At 42.7% G+C, this 14,327-nt stretch overlaps 1 protein-coding gene across 1 annotated transcript in view; it reads left to right on the forward strand.

The window, feature by feature from the left end:
* The window catches only part of itgav (integrin, alpha V), a 210,282-nt gene that overhangs the window by 193,345 nt on the left and 2,610 nt on the right, over nt 1–14,327 (forward strand). Inside the window, exons 26-29 of the mRNA XM_028806227.2 lie at nt 1,639–1,758; nt 2,061–2,174; nt 9,446–9,553; nt 12,692–12,814. Coding sequence (XP_028662060.2) covers nt 1,639–1,758; nt 2,061–2,174; nt 9,446–9,553; nt 12,692–12,814 — 465 coding nt within the window. The remainder of the gene's footprint in view (nt 1–1,638; nt 1,759–2,060; nt 2,175–9,445; nt 9,554–12,691; nt 12,815–14,327) is intronic.

A 14,327-nucleotide genomic window follows, 5' to 3' on the forward strand; every position in this document is an offset into this window, starting at 1 on the left:
TTTTCCAATATACTGGAGTTCAGGCTCTTATCCTTTGTTCCTAGTATTCTTTCTAGTTTAACCAAGTTTTCAACTCAGGAATTGATGGCAAGGCTATCATGATTTAAAATGGATGTATTTTGCTTCTTTTCCCACAAAGATAAGTTCTTTATTATAATCTTTGTCGTTGATTTATGCAAATTCTACAGCTGCTGTATTCCCAGTAAAGCTACCAGTTGAAAGTTAACTCTGACTTTGTTTTGTCGCGTGCCAATTGTTGCATATATTAGTGTTATAGGCATCATACACATGATATAGACAATAAATTGGCTTTATGCAGTTTTGTTTTATACAAACATCCATCCATCCATCCATTTTCCAACCCGCTGAATCCGAACACAGGGTCACGGGGGTCTGCTGGAGCCAATCCCAGCCAACACAGGGCACAAGGCAGGAACCAATCCCGGGCAGGGTGCCAACCCACCGCAGTTAATACAAACATTGTACATAAATTTATTTGATACAAACAATGACATAATATGTAATATGCAAGTAACTTTTACTGAAATTAGGTCACTATGGTAGCCTATTTCATAGTGTCATCAACAGCTCTATACTGAACATTATGGAATTGCTCAGTATATGTCAGTGTTTGGATAGTTTTCCACAATCCAAGAGGCATTTATTTCTTTAAAAGAGTTTTGCAGTTTAAAACAGTGTGTAACAAAAAGAGGTCAAACAACTCCATTATACATCAGTGCATTAATTGGTGTTGCCTTTATGTAATTTAGCATATCAATAACACTAAGTCCCTGCATAATCAAAGAGAAATTAAAATGGCGTTAAGCCTGCGACTAAAGTGTATAACTGTATGACCAGATCCTGTCATGAATTTCTGGAAAAAGCTCCTGGAAATGTCCTGGAAAATGATTCCTTAAAAAGAGTGGGAACCCCGTAAATGTAATTATACATTTTTTGATATTTTAGAAGCTTCTCATTTCATTTTTCTGAAAGCATGAACAAACAAACTTTATCTGTCCCAAGGGGTAAATTAAGCTTTTTACAGAAGTCCAAGAAATATTATAACAGACAATAGCAATCTGTGGCGGCACGGTGGCGCAGTGGGTAGCGCTGCTGCCTCGCAGTTGGGAGATCTGGGGACCTGGGTTCAATTCCCCGGGTCCTCCCTGCGTGGAGTTTGCATGTTCTCCCCGTGTCTGCGTGGGTTTCCTCCGGGCGCTCCGGTTTCCTCCCACATTCCAAAGACATGCAGGTTAGGTGGATTGGCGATTCTCAATTGGCCCTAGTGTGTGCTTGGTGTGTGGGTGTGTTTGTGTGTGTCCTGCGGTGGGTTGGCACCCTGCCCTGGATTGCTTCCTGCCTTGTGCCCTGTGTTGGCTGGGATTGGCTCCAGCAGACCCCCGTGACCCTGTGTTCGGATTCAGCGGGTTGGAAAATGGATGGATGGATGAATAGCAATCTGTGAAATACACACAAGAATTGCAAAAATGAAGAAAAAATTCTTAATTGGATGATCGGTGAGGCAATGTAAAGGTGTCATAAAGATAGGAAAAGAGTGGAGGACATCTCCAGCAGATGTCAGAAAATTCTGTTCATTGTCACTCACTTCTTTCTATTCTGTTTGCATGTCATTTTCAGATGCCAAAAATGACAGAAAAAAATGACACTAAACGAGACGATTCCCGAGATGATGGCAGAACACGTAACCATGTTAACCGACGGGACCTCAGGAACATTGAAGGGGAGCTGGAAACACTGGTAGGTGTAGACAAGAAGTCCTGTATGTCGCTCCACTACAACGTACACATTTACTTTGTGGCCTGTTTAGATTTGAGTGATAACTTAAAACATTTGCAGTGATCAGGCTGGGATTTAAACTCAGGGTTTGGAAGGGAGCTGTGAAGCAGCCACACTAGCCAACGTGCCATAATGTTTTCAGGTGTTTATTTAATGTGTCAAAATAACCAGACCTGATGCTGCTATTGAATGTGCTCTGATGTATCCACAGTCCTCCACATGAAGATGATGCTCATCCATTCATGTTGTTCTTTAATCTCCAGGGCTGTGGCAAGGCTGAGTGCCTGAAAATCAAATGTCAGGTTGGGCGCCTGGAAAGGGGAAAGAGTGCAATCTTGTACATCAGATCAAGATTGTGGGCTGCAACCTTCTTAAAAGTGAGTCATGTCAGACAAAATGGGCCTTTTTTTAAAGTTAACTGTCATATGTACATTATTATTTGACTGGCACCTTTATGTAAGTTGACGTACAATATTTGAGATACCATTGGTTACATTTCTTTCAGTTTTTCCAGTTGGAGCACAGGGAGGTGAAGTGACATGCTCGTGCTCAAGGGTTTGATCCCACAACCTCAGGGGTTGATGTCTTTGGTCCAAAGCCTTAACCATTACACAACACTGCAGGCCAAAATCACAGGGTGGTACATATCTATGCATAGAGAGGGGCGGAGTGGTGGCTCTGAGGCTAAGGATCTGTGCTGGTATCCCGAAGGTTGCCGGTTTGAATCCCCGTCAGTGCCAAAAGAGATCCTACTCTGCTGGGCCCTTGAGCAAGGCCCTTAACCTGTAATTGCTCCAGGGGGCGCTGTACAATGGCTGACCCTGCGCTCTGACCCCAAGGGGTATGCAAAAAAAAACTAGCAAACACTGTTGTAAGTCGCTCTGGATAAGAGCGTCTGCTAAATGATGTAAATGTAAATGTAGAGAGAATGGAAGACTGACAGACCAAAAAGCAAAAACTGAAGGGTAATGCTATAAATAGCATCTGTCATGCCATCACATGTGTTTAACATATTATGATGAGAACAGGCTGTTTAGCCTAACAAGCTCATACTGTACGTCCTGTTCACCCAGATTATACAAAGTAAATATCAAGTCAAGAATTGAAGGTTTGTAAAGTCCTGCCATCCATCATATTACTTACTCACTTATTCCATGTGTCTGTGGTTCTTTATGCGAAATCTCTCTCTAACAAAATTTCCAACATGTGTTTTTGTAACAGCTGGGCCCCCACGGTACTTATAATTGAAGTGTTTAAAATTATGAAGGGACTGTCACCGCTTAATCTCTGTTCTCCTAAATTGAGAAGGTGTTCAGTTCCTTCAATCTCTCCTCATTGCTCCTACCTCTCAGCCTAGTCACTCTCTGTACACAGTTCTTAGGGTGAAGCCTCACTAGTGTCTTACATAACTCAAGCATAACCTCCTTTGATTTGTGCTCCACACATTGAGGGCACTATATAACCTAGTATCACTTTTTGATCCTTTCTGTCCACTTTCTTGATGTAGCTAGTGATGAGTCCATTACGACTCCTGGGTCCTTCTTCTTCTTTTGAGATTTAGACCACCCATTGTGTATTCAAATCTAACATTCCTGCCTTCTAAGTGTAATTCTTTACAATTTTTCTTTTTCTCCTCCCTTTTCATCTTTTCCCACTTCTTTGTGGAGTCAATGTGCTTGATCAACCTTGTCCACATTGCTTGGTCCTGCACCTCCTCTTCAGTCAAGTCCTTTTCCCTTCAGATCTTCTTTTACTTCATCCATCCATCTCCAGTTTGACCACCTCACCCTCTCCTCCTTATTCCCATCACTCCCCCCCACCCACATATTATCTCCTTCTCTCGTGTCTATACCACTTCAGACTCCGTTCCTGTCCTTTCTTAGATTTCTCTCCCACTCCTGTTGTGTCTCTGATTGTCTCATTTCTTCTTCTGTCCTTTCTTTGTAACTCCACACATTCATCTCAACACTCATTTCTTCTACTTTTAACTTCTCTAGCGCCCCCGTTACTGCCCATGTCTTGGCTGCATACATCATTGCTGGTCTGGCCAGTTGATTTAATGCATAATGTGATTTTTTTAGTTAGTCAATAAAAGGTGTCATTTTGCTTGACCTCTCACTACATTCATTGTGGCTAACATGATACAACACCCTAGTATTAAAAACCTTACCTTTAATCTTTGTCTTAATTCTTTAGTCGCACAATACTCCTGATGCCTTCTTCCAATTGTTCCAACCACACTGCACTCTATGGGTTTTCTCTGCATCTAATGTTCCATCTTGAGCTATCACTGATCCTAGGTATTTAAACTTGTCCGCTCATTTTAATGGCTCTCCCTGAAGGCTAACTTCTAAATTCTGATCATCATTAAGTTTTGTATATTCTGTTGTCTTCTTCTTCAGTCCTCTATCATCCAAAGCCCTTTTCCCTTCCTCCAACTTCCTCTTCACTTTCTCTTTTCTGGTGCTACACAACACAATGTCATCACCAAAAATCATGCACTAAGGGAAATGGTCATTTATGTCATGACTCACCACCTCCATAACCAGATCAAAGAGGTAAGGACTTAAAAACATGTAATTCTTTACATTTACTCACATTAAATTTCATCTGCTACAAATCAGCCAAAGCCTGTATGCTGTCCAAGTCCCTCTATAACAGTTTAGCTTATTCTCCATTATCTGATCTCATAGCTTGTGTGGTATCATCTGCAAACTTAATCAGTTTATTGATTATATTTTTATCAGATCATGTATATCTGTTAAAAAGATCTGATGCCTCAGCACTTGACCCCTGCTAGACACTCCTTTTACCATTGCCTAATTCCGAAAACGTTCCTGTCACCGAAACCCTTTTCTTTGCTATATTAAAGCCAGTTGCAGTGTCAACACTGTATATGGTGGTGATGGTGCGCTGCTGACCTCGACTCGGGACGTTGTGGGTCGGTGGGGGGAGTACTTCGAAGACCTGCTCAATCCCATTAACATGCCTTCCAATGAGGAAGCAGAGCCTGGGGACTCAGAGGTGGGCTCCCCCATCTCTGGGACTGAGGTCACCGAGGTGGTCAAAAAACTCCTTGGTGGCAGGGCCCCGGGGGTGGATGAGATACGCCCGGAGTTCCTCAAGGCTCTGGATGTTGTAGGACTGTCTTGGTTGACACGCCTCTGCAACATCGCATGGAAAATCAGGGACAGTGCCTCTGGATTGGCAGACCGGGGTGGTGGTCCCCCTCTTTAAGAAGGGGGATCGGAGGGTGTGTTCCAACTACAGAGCGATCACACTCCTCAGCCTCCCTGGAAAAGTCTATTCAGCGGTCCTGGAGAGGAGGGTCCGTCGGATAGTCGAGCCTCGGATTCAGGAGGAACAGTATGGTTTTCGTCCTGGTCGCGGAACAGTGGACCAGCTCTATACCCTTAGCAGGGTCCTGGAGGGTGCATGGGAGTTTGCCCAACCAGTCTACATGTGTTTTGTGGACTTGGAAAAGGCATTCGACTGTGTCCCTCGGGGAATCCTGTGGGGGGTACTCCGAGAGTATGGTGTACCGGACCCCCTGATAAGGGCTGTTCGGTCCCTGTACGATCGGTGTCAGAGCTTGGTCCACATTGCCGGCAGTAAGTTGAACCCATTTCCAGTGAGAGATGGACTCCGCCAGGGCTGCCCATTGTCACCGATTCTGTTCATAACTTTTATGGACAGAATTTCTAGGTGCAGCCAGGGCGTTGAGGGGGTCCGGTTTGGTGGGCTCAGGATTGGGTCACTGCTTTTTGCAGATGATGTTGTCCTGTTTGCTTCATCAGGCCGTGATCTTCAGCTCTCTCTGGATCGGTTCGCAGCCGAGTGTGAAGCGGCTGGGATGAGAATCAGCACCTCCAAATCCGAGACCATGGTCCTCAGCCGGAAAAGGGTGGAGTGCCTTCTCAGGGTTGGGAGCGAGATCCTGCCCCAAGTGGAGGAGTTCAAGTATCTCGGGGTCTTGTTCACGAGTGAGGGAAGAATGGAGCGTGAGATCGACAGGCGGATCGGTGCGGCATCCGCAGTGATGCGGGCTCTGCATCAGTCTGTCGTGGTGAAAAAGGAGCTGAACCACAAGGCGAAGCTCTCAATTTACCAGTCGATCTATGTTCCTACCCTCACCTATGGTCATGAGCTATGGGTAGTGACCGAAAGAACGAGATCGCGAATACAAGTGGCTGAAATGAGTTTCCTCCGCAGGGTGTCTGGGCTTTCCCTTAAAGATAGGGTGAGAAGCTCAGTCATCCGGGAGGGGCTCAGAGTAGAGCCGCTGCTCCTCCGCATCGAGAGGAGTCAGATGAGGTGGCTCGGGCATCTGATCAGGATGCCTCCTGGACGCCTCCCTGGTGAGGTGTTCCAGGCACGTCCAACCGGGAGGAGGCCCCGGGGAAGACCCAGGACACGCTGGAGGGACTATGTCTCTCGACTGGCCTGGGAACGCCTTGGGATTCTCCCGGAAGAGCTAGAAGAAGTGGCCGGGGAGAGGGAAGTCTGGGCATCTCTGCTCAAGCTGCTGCCCCCGCGACCCGACCTCGGATAAGCGGGAGACAATGGATGGATGGATGGATTAAAGCCAGTTTTGTACACACCAACATACCACTCCTCTTTGTTTGATCACCAGCCTCTGTTATCAGATGCCTTCTAAAATACAAAGAATATCACATGCACCTCTCTGATCGTCTGCTTTTGTTTCTTTCTCATAGAATTCCAGCTTATTAGTGAAACACAACCTACTCTGTCTAAAGTCATGTTGACCGTTTGCTAACACACCTGGGTCCATGTTTCAAGTGTATCAGAATTACTCCTAGGAATAGCTCTAAAGGTCTGACTAGGAGAAGAGTTTGTACTACCAGAGTGTAGGACATCAGAAGCATTTATGAAGTGTCTTGCACCCAACTCCCAGCGAGAAGCAGGAGACCGTGTAAGAGAATGAATGAAATCATGATTTTTGCGGCACATCCTGTCACAAATTGGCACTTATGATGACGTTTTTTAGTTTTCTGATACCAACACTAGCGCTGCTGCCTCGCAGTTAGGAGACCTGGGTTCACTTCCCGGGTCCTCCCTGCATGGAGTTTGTATGTTCTCCCCTTGTCTGCATGGGTTTCCTCCATAGTCCAAAGACATGCTGGTTAGGTGCATTGGCGATTCTAAATTGTCCTTGGGGTGTGTGTGTGTGTGTGTGTGTGTGCCCTGTGGTGGGCTGGCGCCCTGCCCGGGGTTTGTTTTCTGCCTTGCGCCCTGTGTTGGCTGGGATTGGCTCCAGTAGACCCTTGTGACCCTGTAGTTAGGATATAGCGGGTTGGATAGTGGATGGATGGATACCAACACTAAGGCTTCACCTTAAAGATGATAATAATAATGATCTCCTGTGTCCAGTCTCTGAGTAATCTGATTGGTCAGTTTGGCTTTAGTGACGCAACAAAACCTTTTGTTCTACTGGAATCCGGGCACTTCCAGGCAGGTGATGCAAGTGCATTGAGAAGGGTGAAGATGACATTGAGAAATGACACTTTCAGTTTTGTTAAGGTTTGTTCCATTTTCTAATAAATCCCATTTTCTAACTTTATCTTGACACCCCCCCCCCCCCCCCCCCCCCCCCCCAACCCAATCCCCCAATATTATTTAAAGAAGCATGCACTGCACTTTTTGCACTTTGGGGATTTGAACCCCAGTTTGGCTTTTGTTAATAAAAGCACAAAGCACCTTTGCACCGTACCTCTTGGTTGTTTGTGTCCTCATTTGCCCATTTCATCCCAGTCATGTTATTGACAGTTCCGGGTTTAAGGGCGTTGTAGCTGCTGGAGCCAACCCAGAATGTCAAACTTTCAGAGTTGCATGCCATTTCCCACCTTATTTTCTACAAGTCTGCACGAGTTTCCGCCTACATTCTTGTACCCTGTAAAGTATAATTTGAACATTCCAGGGGAATTCTATGCTCATCCAGCTCCACCTATCTTCAGAGGATATGCTGGCTATTACAGTACAGTTTGCATCCATGACAACTCAGGTGTTGATGCTGTGATATTGCTTGAGATTCACATATGTGTGCTGATTCACATTTGAGGCAGTGGTCTTTACGTGCACACTGATTTGCAGTGAGTACAGATTGCTTTAATATTACTGTAGCTGCATTTACCCAAAATTACTAAAGTTCTACAGCTTTTGTTTGCTTCATGGGATTCTGCCAATAGCTTCACACATTGAAATGATTCCACAGACAAAATATCTTAATTTCTAAAAGCTTTAGTAAAAATTCAGAGTAAAACAGTTCACACAAAAATAGAGAAAAATTGATATTGCAAAGTAAAGAAAAGTTCTGTTTATGCCTTATAAATCTTGTTTGTTTCTTTAAGTTTTCCTATACAGTTGAACCATTTCTAAACGGTCAGAAAACTGTATGCTTATCCCACTTATAAACTGCAAATGGCTAGCGATGAGACTAATTCTAAACACACACTGACATAATGAACACACTGTATTACAGATTTAGCTAGAAAGTTCTATCTCATATTTACTTACATAGATTATATACTATGATCTATAGCTATGAGAGAAAATTATCCATCCATCCATCCATTTTCCAACCCGCTGAATCCGAACACAGGGTCACGGGGGTCTGCTGGAGCCAAACCCAGCCAACACAGGGCACAAGGCAGGAACCAATCCTGGGCAGGGCGCCAACCCACCTCAGGGCACACACACACACCCACACACCAAGCACACACTAGGGCCAATTTAGAATCACCAATCCACCTAACCTGCATGTCTTTGGAGCGTGGGAGGAAACCGGAGCACCCGGAGGAAACCCACGCAGACACGGGGAGAACATGCAAACTCCACGCAGGGAGGACCCGGGAAGCGAACCCAGGTCCCCAGGTCTCCCAACTGCGAGGCAGCAGCGCTACCCACTGCGCCACCGTGTCGCCCAGAGAAAATTATATTCTATTCAAATTAAGCAAACGCAAATATGACTTAAAGCATTAACTTTCTAAGTTTGGCTCTTACAGTTACCTTACGTGAAGTCATGGGGGAATATATAAATCTGTATATTACCTCATGAGTTGCAAGGACGTTCAGAGTTTGAGAAATAGTTGGTTGTGACAGACCCAGATACTAACTATTGCAAAACTGCGTTTTCTTTACTGCCAAAAATCATAACAGTACCAGCACTTCAGTTTTGACTGACAACACGTCTTCTCCACATATATGGACTGTTCACATAACGTACAACATTTGTCAAATCAATACCTTTTTTCTGAGTTCATTGTTCAGCTTTTCCTAAACATTCAGCCTTTGCTGAGATGCACATGTCAATCTCTGCCTGTTCGTCATCTTCTGGTAGCTCCTAGTGTGTTAGGACAGCCCAGGAGTTCTTCTAAGCCTTGGTGAAGTTAGGAGTAGCTTCATAAATTAGGAAAACTGATAAAATACTTTTACTCCTGTTCCTAAGTGTACGATCACATTTGTGACATTCTGAGATTTTTTGTTTTAGCCAGCTAGATCCATATTCTTACACTGAGAAGCTTAATATCTACAGGCACTGGTATGGATGTTCAATTTTCTGTTCTAACTCTCATGCTTATTCTTTCTCCCTTTTTCTTTTGATTTTTGTTTTTTTTTTTTTTCAATTCAGAGTGAGAACCAAAACCATTCGTACTCCTTGAAGTCTTCAGCATCATTCCAGGTCATAGAAATGCCTTATAAGAACCTGACGTACGAAAATCCATCCAATGTCACACTGGTAAGTTGCTGTTTTCCACTGTTATGAATTTGGACTATTTTTTTTGCTTTGAATTTGCCCTATTGTTATTTTTTGGAAGCTTTAAACATCAGGAAATGGTATCCCAAAATTCAGAAGCAGTAAGAGAACTTAGTGGTGGATAAATAAGAAGTAGCAGCCCCAGGGATCATATATTATTATATTTTACTATTATAATAATAATAAATACAATTACTACTACTGCTACTGCTACTGGACTAATATAAAGACCAAGTATTACTACTAATAATATAAAATACAACAAGTACTAGTACTACTACCACTACTACTAAGAATAGTACTATAAAGTCCAAATACTACTAGTATTACTACTACTTTTTTTTTTTTAATTTTATTGTAATCATTTATACAAATCGATCAATTTTTACAAAAAATAGGATTGAAAAACAAGTCGACCCCCTAGTATTACTACTACTTATAGAATACAACAACTACTAGTAGTACTACCACCACTAATAATAATAATAACAACTTCTAAAACTACTACTAAACATGCTCCTCAATGAACTTAGTTAATGCAGTAAACACTAGGATATTATTTAATATTTAAAAAATGAACATGTGAATATATCAAATACACTCACGAGTTTATCTAAGCATCATTTTGTCCTTCCAGTGACTGCAGATAGCAATATGACGTTAACTACACCATATTGTTAACTACTAATAAAATAAACTAACAGCTGAAGTCATTCTCCACTAATTGCTCTTTTTGTAAATCAAAGACAACTGAAATGAAAGAAAAAAGAAGTTAATTTGCAGCAAGAATTAGTTACTAATTTAGATAAAGGTTAGAATGAAAACCTGTAGTCGCAGTAGAGCTCCAGGACCCCTGACATATGTTGCCTTTCCTATCTGTCTCTCGGCCTATCTGTTTTGTAGTGCCTTTTATACCTATCTATTTGTATACAGTGTGTTTTATCTACTATATGTATATATGTATTAAACAGAGCTTTTCATATCTGTATGTCTATTTATCTATGTATATATTATGTAGTACCTTTGCTTGCCTGGTGCTTTTCTACAATTCAGCCAATGACTCACTGGTAAGCAGGAGAGCCTGAGCGTGTTGGTGACATTTACAAACATGTCCTCAATGCAGCAACACTCAGAGCAATTCATATGGCCACTAATGTTAGCAGCCTTTAACAATGTGTTGATGTCCTGAGGTGTGCATGTCAGTAATACAGTAATCCCTCCTCTATCACGGTGGTTGCGTTCCAGACCCCCTCGCGAAAGGTGCAAATCCGCGAAATAGAAACCATATGTTTATATGGTTATTTTTATATTGTCACGCTTGGGTCACAGATTTGCACAGAAACACAGGAGGTTGTAGAGAGACAGGAACTTTATTCAAACACTGCAAACAAACATTTGTCTCTTTTTCAAAAGTTTAAACTGTGCTCCATGACAAGACGGAGATGACAGTTCCGTCTCACAATTAAAGGAATGCAAACATATCTTCCTCTTCAAAGGAGTGCGCGTCAGGAGCAGAGAATGTCAGAGAGAGAGAGAGAAAAGCAAACAAAAATCAATAGGGCTGTTTGGCTTTTAAGTATGTGAAGCACTGCCGGATAAAGCAGCTGCAAGGAAGGCAGCAATATAAAGGTAGTCTTTCAGCATTTTTTAGAGGAGCGCCCGTATCCTCTAGGCCAGTGTGCGAACAGCCCCTCTGCCCACACCCCCTCCGTCAGGAGCAGAGAATGTGAGAGAGACAGAGAAAAGCAAACAATCAAAAATCAATACGTGCCCTTCGAGCTTTTAAGTATGCGAAGCATCGTGCGGGAAGCATGTCGCTTGACAAACCAGCTGCAGAGAAGGGAGCAATGTGAAGGTAATCTTTCAGCATTTTTAGACGAGCGTCTATATCGTCTAGGTGTGTGAATAGCCCCCCTGCTCACACCCCCTCCGTCGGGAGCAGAGAAAGTCAGCGCAAGAGAGAGAGAGAGGCAAACAATCAAAAATCAATATGTGCTGTTTGATCTTTTAAGTATGCGAAGCACCGTGCAGGAAGCATATCGCTTGACAAAGTAGCCACATGTAAGCCCAGCAAGGAAGAGAGCAATGTGAAGGTAATCTTTCAGCGTTTTTTGAGGAGCGGCTGTATCCACTAGGGGTGCGAACAGCCCCCGTGCTCACAATATATTTGAGGAGTTTTATTTAATACGTAATATGCGCTCTGGTTGGGTAGCTTCTCAGCCATCTGCCAATAGCGTCCCTTGTATGAAATCAACTGGGCAAACCAACTGAGGAAGCATGTACCAGAAATTAAAAGACCCATTGTCCGCAGAAATCCACGAACCAGCAAAAAATCCGTGATATGTATTTAAATATGCTTACATATAAAATCCACAATAGAGTGAAGCCGCGAAAGTCGAAGCGCGATATAGCGAGGGGTTACTGTAAATAATCCACAGCCTTGTGTCAGATGACATCTGTTAAACACTCAATATCAAAATTGTTGACTCATGCCACTCCATTGCTACTCCAGTAAACATCATGGTTTATTGTAGTGGCAATTGCTGTAACATTAGCGGGTTTACTAGAAGTTGGACATATTTAGATTTCTAAACATACCTGCAAGTGCAGCACATGCTGCTTCTCCATGCTTTCATTTTTTTATTTTATGTGTTCCTGACTGGTGTTGATTTGAACCTGACCCTTTAATGAAAAATATTCACAACAGGTGACTGTCTATGATGATAATTTGACTGTTAAGTGCCCCCCACCACCTCCAGCATTAGTCCTTCGATCACAAGCCCCATGCACAGTGTGTGATGTTCATATAGGAATGTGACAAAAGGTGAAGGGGTCTGAAGACCTTCCAAATCCACAGATTGGACTCTTCTTACATCCAAGGCTGTCCTCTGCATTACCCTTTTTGAAAAACAGTGTAAGAACGCGTAACAGTGATGTTAATCAAGGGTATTGCCTTAATCCTATGCTGCTTTTAAAAATTTCGGCACAGCCTCCTGCTCCATCAACATTTCTTGAAGTGCTCTTTTACTCCTAAGCACTGACCATAGCCGAGTTCGTACTGTGCAATGTGTGGACCCCCGAGATCAGTTGTAAGCCTGTGTTTCCATTTTTGTTTCCTAGGTTAGCACGTCCATCATATGGGTCAAGCAGGAGTCTTCACAGCCCGTCCCTGGCTGGGTCATTGCACTGGCAGTACTGGCAGGGCTCCTGCTCTTAGCCCTGCTCATCTTTGTGATGTATAAGGTAAGTCTGGCATCGAGTTACATTTGGCGGTCTGTTCAAAAACTTGTGTTAATACGTCACCCCCAATCCACTTCAGCAGCAAAATCTTTTTTTTTTTTTTTTTTTTTTTTTTTTAACAACAGTTCTTAGGTCGACTCCTGTTAATAATGTTTGCTACATACACCATAGATATTAACATAGATAGAGAATATTGTGATGGGTTAGACGGTTTTTTATTTCAAATTCAGGTTTTCAATGGATTCACACATCCCAGTCAGTCATGAACACGATTTGCCCACTGTCTGAGTGACGTCTGAATGGGAGTCCATTGACCTGACGTCTGAAACACTCAGTCAGAGGGAAACTTGGTTAGTAGTGCAGCAGAATGCTGGAGGCCAACCGGTTTGAGTAAAAGTTCACCAGGTGATTTTACTCTACAGAAGTAGTGAATAATCTTGCATTTCTTTTCACCAACTGAAGCACAACCAGGAGGATATCATTCCTCCATTTCATTCTAATAAAATATTAGCATGCTGTATTTGCTCTTACAATCGGAGTGTTTTATAGGAAAAGTCATGAGCATGAAATATCAGAATTTTTTTATTATGATGTCTCCTTATTGTGGTGGTTGTTAAGCATCAATAACACCTGAGAAACATCTCTGGCTTTGCAGGCCTCCATTATTTTTTTTAGTCACTTGCACGTGCAGATCCTTTGCTGCAAGCCACCGCTAGCTATTCGCTGTGTAAACATGGGCTTTACATGCCAGGGAAATCGGTGTAATGTAGGGGTGCTTATACAGAACTGCAAAACCACTCCAACAGAAGAGAACAGCTGTTAACCCAGGGTCATGTCCGCACTTAACATTAGGAAGCGTGTGCTCACTCTGTGCTGTTACAGTTGTGGACCCCTGCCCCAAGAGAATGGCCGTCTTGAGTCAGAGTGGAGGTGTAAAGTCTGCCACTTACTAATGACCAGTCTGTTTGGGTTAGCAGTGGGGCACTAGAGAATTTGGGCTTTGTCCTCAAGATTTACAGCTGTTTGTCCACTTCATATATTATTGTGAGAGCCAGTGATGAATGGACAACTGAACCCTGTCAATACTTTTCACTTCAGGTTTGCTTAGCAGAAAAAAATAAAAAGTTACATTCCCCTGATGTATTCCCCGCATAGGAGGAGTTTTTATACAAATTGTAAATATTTTTTCTTTCGTACCTAACATACTGTGCCATGTCTTAGTTCTTTATACTGGTCCTCAAGGGATTTTCAGAGGGTTTATTACATGAGATAATCACTCTTGACAATGAGATAATGTCTATCTATCTATCTATCTGTTATATAGCATCCTTCACATCTGTCTGTCTGTGTTTACTTGTTATATAGTTCCTTTCATATACTATCTGTTATGCATTTCATATTTTTTTATAGTCTTTCATATCTTTTTATATGGTTATTTAGTACCAATTGTATCATTTTATATACTTTAATTCCTTTCATATCCTATGTATCTATTATATCAGTATTTTTTATTTCC

The sequence above is a fragment of the Erpetoichthys calabaricus genome, chromosome 8 (assembly GCF_900747795.2).
Source record: "Erpetoichthys calabaricus chromosome 8, fErpCal1.3, whole genome shotgun sequence".
In the NCBI taxonomy this organism is placed as follows: domain Eukaryota; kingdom Metazoa; phylum Chordata; class Cladistia; order Polypteriformes; family Polypteridae; genus Erpetoichthys; species Erpetoichthys calabaricus.